The 20,233-nt window shown below is 45.0% G+C and overlaps 1 protein-coding gene across 2 annotated transcripts in view; it reads left to right on the top strand.

The window, feature by feature from the left end:
* The first annotated feature begins 309 nt into the window (after positions 1-309).
* The window catches only part of SCAF4 (SR-related CTD associated factor 4), a 1,175,829-nt gene continuing 1,155,905 nt past the window's right edge, over positions 310-20,233 (top strand). For both annotated transcript variants that reach the window (XM_069636348.1, XM_069636349.1), the window contains exon 1: positions 310-460. In XM_069636348.1, coding sequence (XP_069492449.1) covers positions 431-460 — 30 coding nt within the window. In that variant the 5' untranslated portion in view covers positions 310-430. The remainder of the gene's footprint in view (positions 461-20,233) is intronic.

Here is a 20,233-nt window from a genome sequence, read left to right on the forward strand (position 1 = left end):
CTGTTTTACTCGGTTTTGACATGTGCTTTCAATATGTGATGTACTTTTCTCGGTTCACCGATTTGTTGTACATTATTATGTTCTTATTTAAAATTAATAAAACATATTAAACACACAAAAAAAAACATTGGTGTGTGCAATAACGAACAAAAGAAGAGCTCGTGTTCTATTGACCTAATAAATTTACGAGCTCCAGTTCCTCTTCGCCACAGACGTGTTTCTTCAGCGGCTGCGCGAACACCGAACAGTCGAAGATGTTTGCGGCGCCGGACGCCAACGTGTGACATCAAAGCGCTACGCTTGCGTGCAACGTCACACGGTTCCGTCCCCGCATTTTCGTGCTAGTCGTCGCAGCCGGACATGCTGGGACGGCTGTGTTGAGCCTCCAGTTCCCTTGTCAGAAACCTCTAACAGAAGCACCCGCGCCGCCATGGACGCGGTGAATGCCTTCAACCAGGAGGTGAGGCCGCTGCAGTGTTGCTCGCTGTGAGGATACGGCTTAGAGCCGGACGGCATAAGGGAAAAAAAGAAGGCCTGGGCTAGGCCCGGTCATTTCTTGGCTTAGGGTAGAAGAGACTCGAACATGCTATTCCCGGTATATACTAAGTTCGTTTTAGGATAAGGTGCGCTTTATCTCATAATTGTGCACAGTGTCAAAAGTTCGTTGCGTTTAGTGACCCAGCCACCGAGGACTCGCTGTTGACAATTAAAGCTGTTTTTACTTCTACGTATAACGCTCCCATGTTTTGATCACGTCTCCCACTTTTCCTTCACACAGTATGACCCCCACAGAACAATGGAGTCGCCCTTTCAACAACGTCCCTCTCAAAACACATTTTCTTCTCTTTACCTATATCGCATAAACTTCCAAAACATGACTATGCCTTCCCAGGCGGTTAAACGGGATGAGCGGTTATGTCGCATCCCTCTTGCCTTACGACCGCTCACGGCAGAGGCGTAATTGTGTGTGTTCCTGGGGAAATACCTCACAATCTAGTGTAAGAACGTAGCTTAAGTGGGCGCATCTTTTGCGGAATTTGGCAGGTTTCGTTTGTAAAAAAAGACATATCACCAATATCGGACCTTTAATAGTCTTCAATGTAAAGTAGAAGCACAGTTCATATTTTATTTTTTATTCATCGTATTTCTACAGTGCCCACACTTTCGGCAGCTTCAGTAGTACCCGCACACATTTTTGGTAAAATTGGTCAAAACTACCTGCTGCTGGTGCAGGATACATCCAACCCCCCCCCCACTGAAAGTATAGGCACTCTTACGCAGATGGCCTGTCCTGGTAGAGCCCACTTCATTTCCCACGCCTGTGTAACGCTTTACAAAAAATTGCCTATTTATATAATCACACACCACACTGCAAAGCACGCAATGTACAATGCACCCACCACATTTCACTGCTAGTTACCTTTTGTGTATTTTTTTTTTAAATAGTGTACATGTTTGCCCTACTACAGATTAACTCGTTTTAGACTTTTTTTGTCATTCATTTTGATCTCATCTTATTTGCATCACTCGGTGAAAGAGTGCAATGCATAGCACTTGTCAGTTACCCCTTTATTAACGTTGGAAAAATGTTTTTTTAACTTTTTTCTTTTTTTTTACTCGAGTACCTTTTGGTCTTAGTCAAAACTTTTCTGAGCTCTTGTGTTCACATTAGCAAAATTCTGTTGAAACATATCAATTAATGTGGAGCAAATCGTTATCTGGACTTGACATTTACCCAATTGTAAAACCATTGTATATCTGAATCCCCGTACCTGCTTGGTTTATTACCTATAGAAATTACCTTTTATTTTTAACTGTGGCCAGAACAATTACTTGTGAAAATGACCCCACAACACTTAAATCGCTTGTCTTTTTTTGTACAGAATAACACTTTTGACAGATATGACAGATACAAAAATAATTTGTCTAAGATAACACGTTTTTAGTGGAGATGCAGGCATTTGAGCCCAGTGTGTAATTTGGGCCCCTGTCTCACCAGATATCTTCGCTTCTCTTGTTAATATACAATGAACCAATCTGACATATATACTACACTAAGAACATTATATGCACTATTCTGAATAGCATACTAGTAACGGAATGCTAAGTTATATACTAATAATTCTTGTGAAGCCTTAAGTGAACCCAATCTGCGGTTTATAAATATGCACATTGTGAGAATTTGTTTATAAAAGAAACCCACTTTTCGGGAGGCACCAAAATAAATTAGCCAATTTAAAGTGGGAAAAGGGTTATTTTGTGACCTCATTTAAGTATCTTGATGGAAGCTGCACATTTTCATAGTCTGCTATTAGAGCTGTATTTGGGGCTTTGAAATGCAAAAGCCATCATCTGCTCTAATCACCCAAACGCTCATTCAAAATTAGTTGCCTTTCTGCCCCTTCAAATGTGTTAACAAGTTTTTGGCAAGGCTTTGCAGCCAGGTTTGGGAGAGACAGAGCAGCCTCCTATTCCCAGTTTCGAAGTTTGGGGCTGGCTAAAAGGCCCCCGTCAGAGTGATCCATTGCCCAATGCGAAAGGCTACAAAGCTGAGCGTCACAGGTCAACACCCTAGGATTGTTTTACAGCAGCAGACCTCAGTAAAGCTATTGTCAGAAGGTGAAAATGATTTCCTTACATTTAAAAGCATCATCACCATAGTACGGAATCTACCCTCTTAGAGCTCAAGGCCAACATAATGGAAATCATGGCAGAGGGTAAAACTACTATGCTCATGCTTTTGGATCTTTCTGCCGTGTTTGTGTGTATCACGCTATCTTGGCAGACAGATTAGACATTGCGCATTTCCCTGAACCAGCGATGGAATGGGTGAAATCTTTCCTTGTAGATCTAGGGTATTTTCTGATGTTATGGCTGAGGAGTTGAATGTCTTATGCAGGGTTCATCAGGGCTCATGCTTGCCACCCACCCCTTTTAAACATCTGTATGATTCGATTATTTGAACAACTAAACTTAGTGTGGTGTACACGAACTATGCAGATACAGTACCTTGTGCCCATGACTGCTGATTACGGGCGTGCTTCTGTTTTGCTAAACTCAATCTACGTCATTTTACAATCATGGATGCAAGTAAATAATCTGGCCCTTTAATAGTTCAGACTGAATTTATTATGGTGGGCACTGCAGCACACTTGAAGAAGCTTAATGCGAAATATCTATCTTTTAAAATTGCAGACTGTCATATTAATACCCAGAATAAGGTCGACACTGGGTGTGATTTTGTCTATGAAAAAACAGGTTAACTATCTTGTCTCCAGGCCGTGTATCATCTGAAGCTCTTACCTCAGCTGTGGCCCTTACTGTCATCAGAATTTGTGCCGCAAGTGGCATGTGCCATTATTGGAGCCAAAATTGATTTTTGCTCCAGTCTACTGCTTGGTATTTCCAAACAGGATATGACCCGGCTGCAGGTGATCCAGAACAACGCAGTGCTTATTGTAGCAGGGCTGCAAAGGAGAAACCACGTTACAACAGCTAGGAGAGCATTACATTGGCTCCCCATTCGTAGCCGTATTGCCTACCATGCGATGTGCATTACACACTATTGTATCTCGGGGCAAGCCCCCAAGTATCTGGCAAGTCGCATTTCGCGCCTATCGGCACGTAGAGTGCTCAGATGAAACAATACTGGTTTACTAGTGACTCAGAAAGCGTATTTGTCCTATGTGGAGCCTAGATCCTTTCCACATGCTGCTCCATGGTTATGGAACTCCCTTCCTCTAGAATTGAGGTAATGTACTAACTAACCTGCAGCTCTTTAAGAGCAGTTTGAAAACCCATATATTTGAATAATCTCGGTCCAACAATCTGACTCTGCTTCTGCATGACCATAATCATCCTCCTCTTTTACTCTCTGCGGATAATTTTTGTTGTCTTGTTTGTGCTATCATGCCTCCGGGCTCGTTATTAAGCACGTTCCAAATAATATAAATAAATACCTTATTGCTCAGCCTGCCCCGCTCACGGATATTGTGGCATCGAGTGTGGGGTGTCAGTGCTGGCCAAACTCGCGAGTCAGTTGACACCTATCATATCCCACGAAAAAGCCAAACCATTTGGGCCATTCCCCTGTAGGTCAGTGTGAGACTGAAGTGAGTTTTCTTAGTCTTTTTCAATGAGCGTTGTAATCCTTCTGTGGGGTAGTCACACATTAAGTTGTCACCCCATTCCTCTTGACATGTTTACATCTCAACTGGAGGAGATAGTTTAAATGTTTTGCCCTTTTACCGGAATGTGGGTTTTGACATTCTCTGTTCCCGCTTTCATATAAGTGGCCACATTCTGGGCCCTGAATATGTAACTTTCACTTTAATGTTTTTACATGAGCATCGCCATGGAACTTTTTGATGTATATTATTGAAAAGAGCTACTATTTCAATTTATATCCGCACTGTATGCATGCTTTTCGTAAATTGGGTTAATTAGATGTGCATGCTCCTCGGCAGCCTCCATGACCAAACTGATAAATGCATCCTGACCCTTTCTATTCTAAGACAGCTGCTTAACCATTGCACAAGCAGTCATTATCTCCAGGCTTGACTATTGTGACATCCTCTTTGCGTGCAGCCTGTCCCAAAACCTCTAGGAGTTTCAAGTCACACAGAGTAATGCTCTCTGAGCAACACTTAATGGGAAGACATCTCTGCTGCCAGAAGAGTGGCACACTGGCTGCCAAATTGCAAAGTGATTATCTTTAAACCCTGTCCATTACTCCCAAGTGCCTCCAACACCCCCCCCTCCCCCCATCAGCACCTCATTGTCTGCGGGTTGCTGTGCACTTTATAAATAAAAATAAGAAATAAACTAAGCTAGGACCCACACCCATTCCAAAAAGGGTAGTGCACCAGCTCTCTAACATCTGAAAAATCATTCCTACAGAAATGCTTCTGTGTACGAATGTAATGGATGATTTTATGTTGGATATTCGGGTGGTTGGAATTTGATATAGTATTTTTAACAAATAAAGATATTGAAATATTGTGGCGGCAAGTTACTAGTTTCATACCCATTCCCTTAATTCCTGTGTCGTGTTCATGCTTTTTGGAAGTAATTGGAGGTGTACAGGTTAGTGTATCCTTGCATCAAGTTACCTGTGCCCTCAATTACCGTTAACAAGTGGCAATTGCAAATTCTGAGACCTGATTTAAACTTTCCATCCATATACTAGAAAGTGTTTTGTAGCTCATGGTTTGGTTTTACAGATGTTATCAGCACAGCATTTACATTGTACATGGCAAATAGTTGGGAAGTGTTGTGTGCTTCTGAAATTGACGAAACTAGAGCACTTTATCTGGAAGTCCATGGAGATGACACCCCTTTGTGTGGTTGCGGCTTGTCGTGAAACCGTGTATTGTATGGGCCTAGCACCGAAAGCGCACACATTTTAGCAGGGTTTGAAATTAAGATGCGATGACCATGAGCTAAAACCAGCTCCGGGGTGGACATAGCCCACTAGGCAGAAGCTACCGGCTAGGCAACCTGGAGTGAGTAGAGTGCGCACTGCAATTATTTTGCCAATTATGTATGCTCCATTATATTTAAATGTGTTCTAGTTCTTTATATACATTGTAAACCTTTCAAAGGTAAGGTTCCATTATGTACATGGTTGTACGGCACTTGTTGGCATCGGGAGCCAACAGTAGTTCCTGCTACCTTTTTTAAAAAATGTTTATTTTAAGATAACAAGGCTCTCCTATGGTAGTAGCAGGAGCTAAATAGATCCCAGCAATTTAGAACCTTGTTTCAGTTGTTCGGGACTCGTGGCTTAATATACCAGTTGTTGTGAAATTCTATACTACGTAGTGTTTTTTTTTTTTTTCTTTATTTTCTTTGGGTCGGTTTGTGGGTGCCACTGTCTGGCGGACATACTGTTTTCGTTTAGAACTGTGAAGAGTTGGAAATGACCCTGGACAAATGCCCCATGAATGTAGATCCCTGAGATTGTATCTTTGAACAAGGAAGAAACTTCAAAATTCCAAGATCCCACTAAATGTTAGAGCGCTGCCCCAGTGACTGGTTTCCGACTTCATTTGTCCAGGTGACACCCAAGGACAGTGCACGCACCAGATTCTCAGAGGGAAGCTTGGTGTCAACCCATCTTAAATCAAAGAAGCTTTTTTTGCCTGCTTCTTGTGCAGGACGACTTATGAGGCAAGAGCCACTCTCAACTGGGATGCACCAGTAGTTGACATTGTAAGTCCTTACAGCTCCTATAATACCAATGACGAAACTGTACCTAAATAAATACAAAGGCCTGTAATGAGTCGATGTTAACATTTGGGTACTGTCACTGGAGCTGTCCTGTGCCATCCCACCACCAAAGTTGTCTCATTCGGACTGGTTTTCATGCACCCAATGGCTAATGCAAGTGTGAACTTTGAGGCCTGGTATGGGGTATGCAGGTGTGAAATCAGAAGGCAAATGTTTATTTTTGCTTGGATGCAGTGATGAAAAATGTAAGCTGCAAGCTGCCATTTCAACCTTACCACGAGTCGATCACTCGCCAACTGCCGGCGTTTTTAGGGCTGTTGTCTGACGTTTTTAAAGTACAGATTTGAGAGCTGTGTGTTAAGGAAGTAAGGTGAAAATAGTCAAACAAAATGTTCGTTTTTTTTGGCACGTCTTTGTACTTGTGAATAGGGTTTATGAAATGTTTGTGTGGTTTCATGGTGGTATCAAGATGTACCTCTGTCGGGGTCATGTAAATTGTGCCATATGGCCAAGTGGTTGTGAGTTATTAAGTTCGCTAATCGCTTTGACAGATCTGGATGAATCTGTTCCATGCCATATCAGGCCCAAAAATCGATTGTAATCCAGTGCTATCAAGTCTACTTATTTGCAGCACTGGGCTTGGTTTCTGCTCATGGAAGCAACTACAGTGGGTTATGGAGGAGCCTATTTAGTGTTGAGTACTAAACATTTTAAATGTGCATAATTCAATTAATGGCTGTGAAATTTAAAATTGTTGCCGTATTTTCAAATTTGCAAGAGCAGTGTTTATGTATGACTGCATGTAATGTTGCTGCATCTTAACCTCCCAAAGGACTCTAGGCTTGCTGGTCTGAATACATTTAGCTTCTATTTGCGGACTTCTAAGTGTCCTTTAAGCTGTATAAGTCATTTGTGATCTAATAAATCCAACACGGCCGATAAGTCTTATAAAACTAGAAGGCCAGACATGCCCCGGTCCATGATGCTCGGCATGTGGCCCTGGAGATGAATGAGGGGCGTCTGTGCTATGAGCAGGGCAGATGCCTGATTGTCTTGCATGTAAAATATTGATGGATTCAATGTAGGTCTGAATCTGGTGAGTAGCTTCTTCATCTAAGACCGTCAAGAAGAAGTTGCAGTTTGTGATAGGCCTTAGGCTTGCTGCGTCATTGGGGTCCAGTAGGAGGTGAGTAACGGTGACATTTTTTAATGCAGTCTGGGACTGTGTGCGTGAGAAAGGAGGCATTGACAAATATTGCTAGTAATGGGGAGAAAATATCCTTATTGTCTACGATCATTATCGGGGGGATTACATTATCTGGTCCGGCCGACGGGCGCTTACTACTCAGGGTGGGCAGCAATTCTAGGCTATATACTTGGGTAAAGCTGTAGAAAGTGCAATCTTCTAAAGGGGTTGGGGATTGGGGGAAGGGGGGGAAATGGTCTAAGGGGGTATGCTCTGTAAATGTAGGCGCATAATCTGATTTTGAATTTTGTCCCTTGTCTTTAAGTATTTTTTTCTTGAAAGGCACACTGTAGTCTAGTACAGTCTGCATTGGAAGGTGTAAATGGCGTCAATTGGGCTTTGGGCTTTTCGAGGAGCTTTAGTATCTCAAACAGTTCACTTGGTTTATTATTGGCCTCTGAAATTTGCTGATTATAGAAATTCTTTTTTGACCGTGATCATATCCTTGTAGGCTTTCTCAAGAATCTTCCATGCATTCTTATTGTCAGATGAGCATTTAAGCCAGCACCTCTCTGCCCTTTTTTCAGGGATCTAAGTTCAGGTCAAAACCATGTTTGATGGTTGGGGTTGTTCCAGACCGCTCTCGGTGAGGGGCAAGCTTATCCAGAAGCGAGGTGAATTTTATGTTGAAAGTCTCAATTAGTGTGTTGTGGGGTCCTTAGTGACCATTTTAAGTGGGTTTGATAGCTTGGAGGGAGGTGCTTGAAGATGGATGTCAAAGTTGATCAAGAAATAGTCTGACCAGATACAAGGGATGGTTTTATTAATCCGGACCTTAAGATTTCTTGTAATGATCCAGTCCAGGATGTTAAGTTTGGTGTTGGTAGGATCGGAATTCACGAAATGATGGTCGACATTATTTAATCCAGATTCCAGCAGGATAGCCTCTTCATCAGAGGGATCCCCTCGCTAGTGATTGAGATCACCCAGGAATAGGGGACCCACATCCCTTTAAGATCTACAGTGTGTAAAATGTCATCATTAACCACAGACACATCATGTAAACTAAACACATTAAATCAACAATTCATCCTTCTCATTGGTATTAATGAATCGTTTCACATAAGTATACGTATCAATAAAAATATTTCTGGACTTAATCATAAATTTCGTAGTTTAAAAAAATGCATATCAATAAAACATTTGCATGCTTAAAACACATTGCTCATAATATAATCTACAAAATTCGTTCTACACACTATATATTCCTACATCAATTCATGCCTCAAGTAATGTTCGTATAGGCAGTAATCCTCCATTGCCTACCACGAGGCTTGCACCTTCAAAGATGGCCACCTGCCGAATTTGATGTCCATCAGTACCCTTTGTGCTTCAACTTGTCCAAGGTGGCTACCGATTGGCTGCTGGCCCGATATTACTGCCCAATCCAAACCAACAGGCGAGAGCTGGCCCTCCCCCACGAAGGCACTACCCACAAAGGCTTCCCCTGTCCGAGTCTGTCGGAGCCGGGGCCATAGAACGCCGTCCACGCCCTGCCCTAGGTAAGCGCTTGCCCACTGAGCTTCAATGACTCCCTACATTCACTGACTTTGCCGCGGTAATAGCACAACTCCGCACTTTAAGCGTGTTAAGCAGAGCTCTATGAACTTACTGTGCACACTCAAAATAGGCAACTTGTCATCTCATATGTGTACCACAATGTTTGAAATCATGTTAAAATGCCTAGCATGCCTACGCAGCTATGCCTACACGGAATGAGCACACCTGCCTGCATATCTCTGCTTGTTGTTCGCAGCCAGCCTAATTCTTTAGCCGCTACTGCAATTGCTGAAGCCCATGGCTGCACTGATTTAGATTATCCTATGGCATGCATATTTGAAATAGCCCAATTCATAGTCTAATACCACCCAAGTTTGTGAAACTACGTGCTCCTAAAGGGCATTGACATAGCCTACCATGCCTATTTTGCCACTGCGTAGCATACTCTGCCATTGCTGTCTCTGCTAAAGTATTTGACATAGCTTATTACTGCTTCTGATCGTTGCTGCTAAAGTGTCCTGACATAGCCTACCTTGCCCAATTTGCCACTGCCAAGCATACTCTGCCATAGCCTACCCGATCTAGACTCCTGCTATACTTGTTGGAAACAGCCCAGCTGTCGCTGCTCCAGTGCCTTCTGAAATTGCCTAATTGCTACCTATACCCTTACCTCTCTCAGCACATGCATCTTGCCCCTGTACCTTAGCATGCTAGGCACCCTACTCGCCTTCATCTTCAGACCCAATTATCCCAGTATAGAACACTCTAATTTTCCTTACTCCAGCATCCTTAATCTGCTCACCATGGCCTTGCCACCTATGCCCGATCATCTCACTCACCACAGCTTGCAGACACTCACTCATGCACCTCTGTCATTCTAGACTCCATAGACTTAGGAAACGCACACGCCCCATAAACATAAGTGCCATGCCATTACAGATAGTACTCAGAAATACTCATCTAGGAGCACACACCGCACTCAAACTTAACTCTATTCTTCACAATATTCACAACCGCAACGCTAACTCTCCTAATCCACCCCACATAATGCCCACGCTCAACGTCTTGAACCAACACATCACCTCGACTAAAATAAGAACCCCACCTCAGCCTAACAGGAACTACCCAGCACAGCAACTTAAATGCGCCTTACTCAATGTACGCTCCCTCAATGCCCATGCTCTTGAAGTCAATGATCTACTAGTAAGTCAGAACATAGATATACTAGCCATCACAGAAACTTGGCTTGATGAGGCATCCGGACCTACCATCATGCTAGCCCTACCAGAAGGCTACTCCATTCTCAGACAGGACAGGTCGTCAAAAAAAGGAGGGGTTGTAGGCTTGATCTTCAAAGAGGCCATAGCGATTAGGCCCATACCCCACCAAGGTGAAAGTAATACAGACACTCTAGCGGCCAAATTATCTCCCTCACCTAAAAACACTATAAATATTCATGTGATTTACCGGCCACCGGGACCTCCCACCGATTTCCCAGGACAAATTACACATTTACTCAGTAAAAACATCAAACATACCACCAAGGATTCAATGACCCTAAGATAAAAACTGCTATTTCTCTCGCAAAGGACCGCCAAGATCTAGGTTTCTCACAAAAAAAATCACCTCCCCCACGCTCTCCAAAGGCCGCACCCATGACTGGGTGGTCGACCTTAACTGTGACTCCGCCATCACATCCAACACAGCTCTCCCATGGATGGACCACAACTGCCTACAATTCAATATCCCCACAGCACCTTGCACCAAATCCACCATTCCTGCATCTGCTACATAAGCATGTAGCGCCAAAAAACGAACTGCAGAGAACATCCGAGCCTATCTTGACCTCCCGTGCTTAGCACCACCATTCTCTCAAGACCCTCACATCCTAGCGGATATATTTAAGGACACCCTTACTAGTGCGGTCAATGCCATTGCCCCACTAGAAAATAAGGAGAAAAAATCATTCCACTCGAATTCGTAGTTCACAGAAGAGCTCCAGACCCTTCAAAATAGTAAACGCCAGGCGTTTAAAAAATGGCCTGTCACCCCCTGTGACACTAATAAAGAAAACTTCCAAACTATTGCAAACAAAATACAAAGACTCAATTTTTAATGCCAAATCTGAAGCTTACCTTACAATAAACAGGTTACTCACCGTAGTGACCACCTTACTCCTAGTTCATAATCCCCTTTCCTCCATACTTATGGGACATCTCTCCATCCTTTGGTACGGGACCGGAGCACTTTGTAAAAAGCATCCAAACATTTTTTCGAAAATGTGTCCTTCCTCTCTTTCTTGCGCGGGGCCTGGCACGTGGCGGTAACCCCGTCCACCTTGGCTCCGCATCGCCCATCCGTCCTTTTCTATCGCCAGGTCAGAGACCTATTAGCAATAACAGAGGAACCTTATTAGAGGGGACGGTGAGCGGGCGTATGGGGGAAAGGGGACTATGGACTAGGAGTAAGGCGGTCACTACGGTGAGTAACCTGGTTATACTCCTACGTCCGTCCCCTTTCCTCCATACTTATGGGAGATTCCCAAGCACTCCTAACAGGAACTACGGGTGGATGGAAATACCCCTTACTGAAAAAGGTTCTTCAGCACAGCCTTACCAAACTGAGCATCAGCTCTTGTGCCCATGTCAAGACAATAATGCTTACAAAAAGCAGATGGGCAGGCCCAAGTAGCTGCCCTAGCGATGGACTCCCAGGGGACATATTTCTGAAAAGCAACTGCGGCTGCCTTGCCCCGCACCAGGTGTGCATGAATACCCTTAGGCGGTTTCAGCCCTTGGACGGTGAAAGACTCCGTAATGCAGGCGGCGATCCACCGAGAAATAGTTGCCTTAGACGCCTGCTTACCCTGAGGGTTACCAAAAGTCACAAACAGTTGAGAAGAACTCCTAAGCTCGGAAGTTCTGTCCAGATAGAACTTAAGAGCCCTTCTGACATTGAGACAATGCAGAACCCTTTCTGCCTCTGAGGTAGGGTTCGGAAAAATGACCAGGAGGGAGATCCGACTGATTCAGATGGAATTCAGTTACCACCTTCGGCAGGAAAGCAGGATTCGTCCGCAGGACTACCTTATCCTTGGAAAAGACCAAAATTGGATGCTCCACCGACAAGGCCTGGAGCTCACTCACCCGCCTCGCTGACGTAACGGCGACCACAAAGGACACTTTCTAGGATAGGTACTTGAGGTCCACCGTGGCCATTGGTTCAAAAGGCTTATGGCACAACGCCGTCAGGACTACATTTAGATCCCACGGCGGGTGCAGACTACGAATTGGAGGTTAGAGGCGTGTCAAAGCCCGCAAAATGCCTCTTAACCACTGGATTACACAGAGTAAGAACATTGGTCCGTAGAAAGATAAGCGGAGACTGCTGAAAGGTAAGTTCTGCATGACGGAACGTGAACACCTGACTCTGCTAGGAAGGATACGAAGGACAGCACCGTGTCAATCGTAGCCCCCCTTGGGTCCAACTGTTTTTCCAAACACCAATGACAGAACCTGAGCCATTTACTTCTGTATTGGGATCTAGTTGAGGGTTTCCTCGCTGCCTGGATAATACGCATGTTATCCGCAGACAAGTTAAGATGTTCTAAAGACTTGAACTCGGGCACCATGCCGCCAAGCTGAGCGATTGTGGGGAGGGGTGCCACATCTGCTGTTCCCCCTGATGAAGAAGATCGGGGGTCACTGGTAACCTCATCGGCGGATACAGCGACAGGTGTTGAAGTTCTGAGAACCAAAACCTGGCCGGCGACCACGGGTTATGAGTAGAAGGGAACAGTTCACCGAGTTCTTCAGCTTTCAAATTGCTCGATGGACTAGAGGCGGAAAGGCGTAAGCCCTCATGTTGTGCCATGGAATCTCGAGAGCATCCCCCAGAGAGGAGGCTCCCAGCCCCCCTCTGGAGGCATACTGAGGAAGCTTCTTGTTTGCCACTGTAGCGAAGAGGTCCACCTCCGGTGTGCCCCAACGCAAGAAAATCCATGAGAGGACCTCCGTCTTCAACTCCCACTCGTAGCTGCCCACTGTCGCGGCTGAGGGCTTCTGCTGTGACATTCAGCTGGCCTGGGATGTGCACTGCAAGCAGCCAAACACCATGAAGCACAGCCCACTCCCAAATCTGGATGGACAGGTCCACGAGAGGGGGAGACTTGGTTCCCCCTTACTTGTTGATGTAATACATCGACACCACATTGTCCGTGCGTATGCGGACCACCTTGTTGGCTATGATCGGTCTGAATGCCTTGAGCGCTAGGAAGATCGCCAGAAGCTCTAAATGATTTATGTGGAGGAGCTTGTCCTGAGGTGACCAGAGATCCGAGACCTGAAGAGGATCTAACGTCGCACCCCACCCCAGGGGGGAGGAGTCCATCCCGATCGTCACCGTAGGGGCTGGGTCCTGAAACCCTGCATCCACGACCGGTTGCTGAGAGATGACCACCATTCCAGGTCCACTCTCATGGGATCCGGAATCATTATCAACTTGGAATCCGGGTCCACAGCCTGACGCCAAGAACTCTGAAGAGCCATCTGGGTTCACCTCATCTTGAGACGAGCAAGAGGAAGAGCCAACACGCACGAGGCCCAGAAGGCTCTGGAACCACCAGGCCGACATGCTCTCAGACTGCGGAAACATCTGACATGTGACTAACAGATTTGCCATCCTGTCCCCGGTCAGGTACACTCTGCAGTTGATCGTGTTCCAGCGAAAACCCAGGAAAATAAAGTCCTGCAAGACCGTCATGGAAGATTTCTGCCATTTCACTGACAGCCTAAGATGGAACAGGAGCTGAAGGAGAGACTGAAGATTGCCCGCTGCTTTCAACGGACAAGGGCTGCGTAAGAGCCAGTCATCCAAATACGGATACACATGAATACCCTGCAGACGAAGATAGGCCGCAATCACCAACATCATCTTCGTGAAGACCTGCAGCGCCGAGCTGAGGCCAAAAGGAAGCACTTGAAACTGGAAGTGCTCCTCTCCCAAAGAGGAACGGAGATATCTCCTGTGTGGATTCCAAATCAGAATATGCATGTACGCATCCTGAAGATCCACCACACTGAGCCAATCGCCCATCTGCAAAGAGGACCGTATCTGGCTGGGCGTGATCATCTTGAATTTCTCTTGGGGTAGGAAAAGATTGAACTGGGAAAGGTCTAGGATGGTGCGCAGGCCAGCCTGGTGGGGTTTGGGCACCATAAACAGCTGGGAGTAGAAGCCCTCCCCTCGTTCCCCGAGGGGAACGGGTTCCACAGCTCGGAGGTCCAGAAGTTTCTGAACCTCGGCTTTGAGGGAGGGCGAGCCCGACAGCTGAAAAGGAGGGTTGAAGGGTGGGGTAGGGGAAAGCAGAAGCCCGCCCGAGCGACTGACAAGACCCACCTGTCTAAGGTGATGGTCTGCCAAGCCTCCCAATGAGACGCAAAGCGTCCTCACACCGGGGTCTTGTGCGAGCGCGGAGAACCCTCATTTTGTAGGTTTTTCGGTGGTGTTGCCACCTGAACTGAGGAGGAGGCTGAGGAGCGGGAGAAAAACCGAGTCAGTTGTTGCCTACAGTAGTTATTCCCCGAAGGGGTATCCACTCTGCGATTTCCGGTCAAGGAAGCCCCTAAAGCCAGAGGAGGGTCGGTTTTGTGACAACTGTCTCTGGGTTTTGAAAGGGGCCTTAACAAGGACTGACAAGGACTTAGCTGTCTGAGTACTATCCTTTGTCTTGGTGAGCTCTACATCTGTTGTAGAATGAAAGAGCTCCTTACCATCGAACGGAAGGTCCAGTACCTTGTCTTGCACTTCTTTTGAGAATTTAGTGACCTGCAGCCACGCCTGCCGTGAGGTATCAACCCCCAGCATAAGGGCCCGAGCCGAGGTGTCTACGTGATGAGCCGCAGCCTCCAGGAGATCCTGGGCCAAGACCCTGCCGTCGGATAATCCCGCATTAGTCTTCCAGCTTCTCGGCCGGGATGAACTCCTCAAACTCCGACAGATCTTTCCACATCCGCATATTAGCCCCCGCTAACACCAGTTTGGCATTGGCCTGCCTGAGCTGCAAGGCCGAGTTGGCGAAAATGTTTCTCCCAAGGGAGTCAAGGAGCTTATCCTCCTTTCCCAGAACCTGAGTAGCCGTCGTGGAAGAGGATGCTGCAGGCCTGTACTGCAAAGTGGCCCCAGCCACCACTGTCGAGGAGGGGGGCGGACAAGACGACAGGGCCACCTCTTCCGAAGAATGTAGCCTGTATCGCGCATCAATTTTCTTATTGACAAAGTCCAGAGTGTGGCTTTTCCCAGACCCCGCGGACCTCGGCCAGAACGTCCTTCTGCAAGAACAGGCCGGTACGCTCCAAAGGAGACAGGGTGAACGCCCCAGAAAGGACCCTCTCCTGCGGGGCTGGTGCCTCGGGCACTGGAACATCGAAGAAGCACATCATGTCCAGTACCCGGTCATGAACAGCTCTAAAAGAGCGGGGGAGGTCCTTGTTGTCCTGATCGCCTTGCACGTCATCCGACAGGTCAGAATCCTGCTGAGCCGACAATGGGGGGAAAAGGCGGAAGAGTCGGGGAAGGCACCGTAGGAAAGGGAGGCGCCAGCGGAACCACCGGAGGAACGGGTGGAGCCGGAGGCGCCGGCGGACATATCTCCCTGAAAAGCCCTTTGAAATATTTCCTCATGTGGCCGGTACGCATGAGCGTTTGAAATTTACCGAAAAAGGTATCCTCCGGGGACTGTTTTGAAACCTGAGGAGGCCTCTCATGAGGAGGATAATTCCAGGGACGTAACTGGGAATGGTGCCACACCGGCCCCTCCACCGACTTATCCACATAAATCAAAGGTACCGACCCTGCAGGCAACAAAACATTGTGCGAAAGGGGCATCTGGGTGTTCCAATCATAAACTGGCCGATAAGGATGCACACAAGGAACTCTATGTTCACCCACGAAACCAAGCCCTACGCATGAGGCCGATGGTGTAGTTGTAGGGGTAGCACCCAAAATGGCTGCCGCGATCGTGGCGGGAACGGGTACCATTTTGTCATCACCTCAAGGGAACTGCGGCATGTGAGGAAGTGAGGCAGGGGTCTCAACTTTAGCCTTAACATAAGTAACCTCGGCAGAGCTGGTACTATGAGGCCTGGCCTGGAAAGGACAATTGTGTCTCCATTGCCAGAGCAACTATAGGGCGAAGTGATTATTGCAATGCGCTCCTAGCCGACACCTCCAAAAAAAACAGGCTCCAGACTACCCAAAATAACGCCCTGAGAGCAGCACTAAGTATACCTAAAAGAGACCATATCACACAAGCAAGAAAGACGGTTCATTGGCTCCCAGTCAAAGACCCCATCACGTTCAAAATTGTCACAACCACACACATGCATTAATTACACAGCACCATCCTACCTCTCAGACACACTAGCCAGACCACTCATCTAGGCCCACCAGAACATGCTACTCCAACCAACTCATGGTACCGAGCATCAACAGGGTCAAGGCAGGAGGGTTAGGATTCCCTTACATTGCCCCTAAGCTATGGAATGCGCTCACACCTACACTCGGAGCTGAAACTTCTCACCACGTCTTCCGGAAAAACCTCAAAACTGCTCTCCAACTAAATGCTCTTACCTCTGCAGCCTCCCCTCCTCTTGCTTCCCTTCTGATCTATAATATTTGCACATATTATAATTCTGTTTCTGCTCTTTATGTAACTAAGCTATTTACACAACTGTAACAAGCGCCACGATGCCTCTGGGCTGTTGTGCGTTCAACAAATGTGAATAAATAAAAAATAATCTTCATTTTAAACATTTCAAAAACAATTTACATATATTAAAAAAACTTAACCACCAGGGAGTCACCCCGAGAATAGCATACTCCAAAACTGATCAGATTCCATGCTTTCATGCTTATTCACCAGACCCATATCCCTTAGAATAGGCAAGCTGCATCTTGGGACATTCTGTTAAAACATGGAGACCTGACTCTACTTTATCACCAGAGTCTACATAATCTCTCCTCATGTGGTAGCCCTATCCAGGCCCCCGTAACCTCCTGGGTGGCAAGTAGATTCAGCCTTAACCTGAGAACAAAATCTGATACTGCTTTGTTCGCATATTTCTTTAATGTAAAGTTAAAGCCCTGTCTAATATATTTGTAATTTATTTACCCCATTCAAATGCTTTACGACTAAGCTCTCTTATTGAAACTCCCAATTCAATAGGCTGCTCTGTTTTAAAATCTATTGCCTTAAAGTAAGTACTTCATTTTCAAATCTGCTAAATGTTGGTGTTCATTTTAACTTTTTTATTTTTTGTTGCCATAGACTGGAAGAAGGAAAGTACCATTTTATCTTTCGTCATATTTAACAATTTCAGTAAAACAATTCCCTTTATACATTTTCCATCTAGTCAATTAAGAGAACAAACCCAATTCACAGCATCCATGGGTACGCATAGAGGTAGCCCTAAAAAATACCTCCACGTTTTTCCTTCCAGCTGGTATAACCATTTTACGTCGTACGTATACCTTTATTTGGCACAGAGTAACTTCCTTTATGGACCACAAAAGACCTGATAACACGCACGTTTTTTTTCAAGGGTTTTTAGACGTAATCCTGCAGCCTTTCTATCTGTAATCTTGCATGGGATTGGCAAGCCAAAATATGCATAATTTTGCACAACTTCTATAAAACTCCATAGCGATTTCTTATCTTTTATTTTCTCCCACTGCAGTACTGTTAAGAATAACTGTTTGCATTAGCTAACCAGCGCATATGGCTCTGATTAATATTAGGAGAAACATTATTCTTCTCAAAAAAATGAACTCGTATCCGAGAAAAATATAGAAAAGGAGCAATGACACACCCTTGCTTGACACCACAATTTGTCCTGATTTCTGAGGTTCAAGTGCCCTTGTGATCGAACCGTACACTAACACTCGTGTCGTTTTAGAATTGTCAGACCAATTGTAAAATAGACCTGTCACAGCCAAGTTTCCACATTTTCTCCCAAAGCAAGCTCCTAGAGACTGTTGAAAGCTTTTGAAGTCTATAAAGCATATATATCATTTTCGTCCAGCTTTCTCCGAACAATTGGGTCTAAAGCAAAAATATGAAACACCCCCATTCCTTTTCTAAAACCTGTTGGTTGTGGAGATAAAATTGCTTTCTCCTTAACCCATACATTACATTTTTTTAAGTAAAACCATAGAAAACTATTTTGAAACACTGACAATGCAATCAACGCTGTAATTGGATCCGAGCATTTACCATTTTTGAAAATGGGGACTAAATTTGCCCTTTTCCAAGAATTCTGAGTTTTTCCCCCACCATTGCAGTGTATTTGAAGACAGAACAAAATATTTGCCCACACCTGTTTGTTGTTTAAATATAATATTGGGAACCTCGTCTGGTCCCGGAGCTCTCAATGATTTGAAGCCCATTATCATTTGCTAGAGATCCTCAACAACCTGCTTAACCCATTTCCCTGCATCACCCCCTTCATTTGGATCAATACCATTTACCACCAGGGCTTTTACATTTAGCCTGTCACTCTTAAAATACAAACCTTCCACTGCGTCAATCCACTCCATCTCTGATATCGGTTTAATTTCCTTAGTTTTATTCGACACATGCCCATTTACCAAGTGCCAACATTTCTTGCTATCTTTTGATAAACGCGCTTTTGATATCGTATACCAATTGGCATGATATTGGGATTGCTTATATGATCTAACCCAATTCTTAAATGTTGTCTTCAGGTTAGCAATCACTCCCTTCATCACATAAGGAACCCCTCGAGTTTTTTTTTCTTTTTATCTCCTATCGCTGCATGATTTTTTCTTTTCTCTGCAATATTAATGTCAACGGTAGTATTATAGACCTTGATTACTGGATGGGATCTTTCCATTACGCCCCTTGTGTATGTCATCACTATCTCGCTACCATAAGCAACACACCTGATCCCCCCCCCCTCCCAAAATCTGGTTTTACATTCCAATTTCCTTAGTTCAGAGCTGTGTTTTCCCAATATTCATAAACGGGTTGAACACTTTAATATTAGGTGCCACATGTTAACCTATTGCCCTACGAATTGCATGATATTTCATTAACACTCTGCGTCTTTATATTCAATTTTAATAAGATGTGATCACTATTTGTAAAAACTGTCTGGCTGCACATTAATACGTCCAGTAAATTAAATACACATATGTAGTAGATTCTAGACCCACACTCCCATCTGAACCAAGTACACGCATTATTTACATTACTATCATCCATCTCTTTATCAAAGTCCTATTCAAACTGTTGAAAAACCACCCCCATGATTTCACATGCGTATCCTTAGGGTCCCCATAGTCCCCATTCGTGAAAATAACTTATAGCAAGTCTCATTAAAATCACCCACACCCGTGAATAGTTTCATATCAGGATTCACACAATGTATTAATATTTGCATGCGATTGAGTCCCATTTGTCAAGTGACCTCCGGGTGAATCCTACACATTTATCACAATACATAATTTGGGTTGATAATGCATTCTTGTTTTGACATTGGGGTAAGAATTCCACTGGGTTTAAGTAGGTAGGTTCTTACTCCTGAGATCTGGCCACCCATTAACCGACCCTTGGACTTTTATTTTTACCCGCCATTCTGTGTAGCAACACAAAACCATCCTTGTAACATGGTTTCATGAGCCATGACTAATTATTTAGATAGCTTATGCTTGGCTCTTTCTTTTGCATCAAGAGGCTGAGCCCATGTGTGCATTAGGGAATCTAGACACAGGAAAATCCTGTTTGGGTACTTGTGTCTCTGGACCTTTGTTTTTTTAGAAAGCGTAGCTACCTGCTCCTTTTCTTATGTTTCTAGATCTTCATTCATGGGACACTGCCACACGAATGACTGATTCAAGGTTTTTATGACTTTGGTCAATAAAGCAGGTGCCAGCAGATGAAAGCCCTGCACACAGCATAGTAGTCTGGCCACAGCATAACCCATACCTCATCTCTTGCTGTCCACTGTTCCCTGCAGATTGCACCAGCTGATCAGGCCAAATCCCCTCTTCTAATCATTCCATTAGGCTGAGTAGAGCTCATTTATTTTACAGAAGGCTTTTAGAAGTGACAACTTCCTCTTCAATCAGCATAACACTGTGTTGCCACCTTCCTTGTCCTGCTTTATTTGTCCTCGATCTGTGCCCTTACAGGGTAGTGCCCAGTCAGCATGAACATCCACTCAAGAGTCTTATGGC

Source organism: Ambystoma mexicanum, chromosome 7p, assembly GCF_040938575.1.
Source record: "Ambystoma mexicanum isolate Mex_15411 chromosome 7p, UKY_AmexF1_1, whole genome shotgun sequence".
NCBI lineage: Eukaryota > Metazoa > Chordata > Amphibia > Caudata > Ambystomatidae > Ambystoma > Ambystoma mexicanum.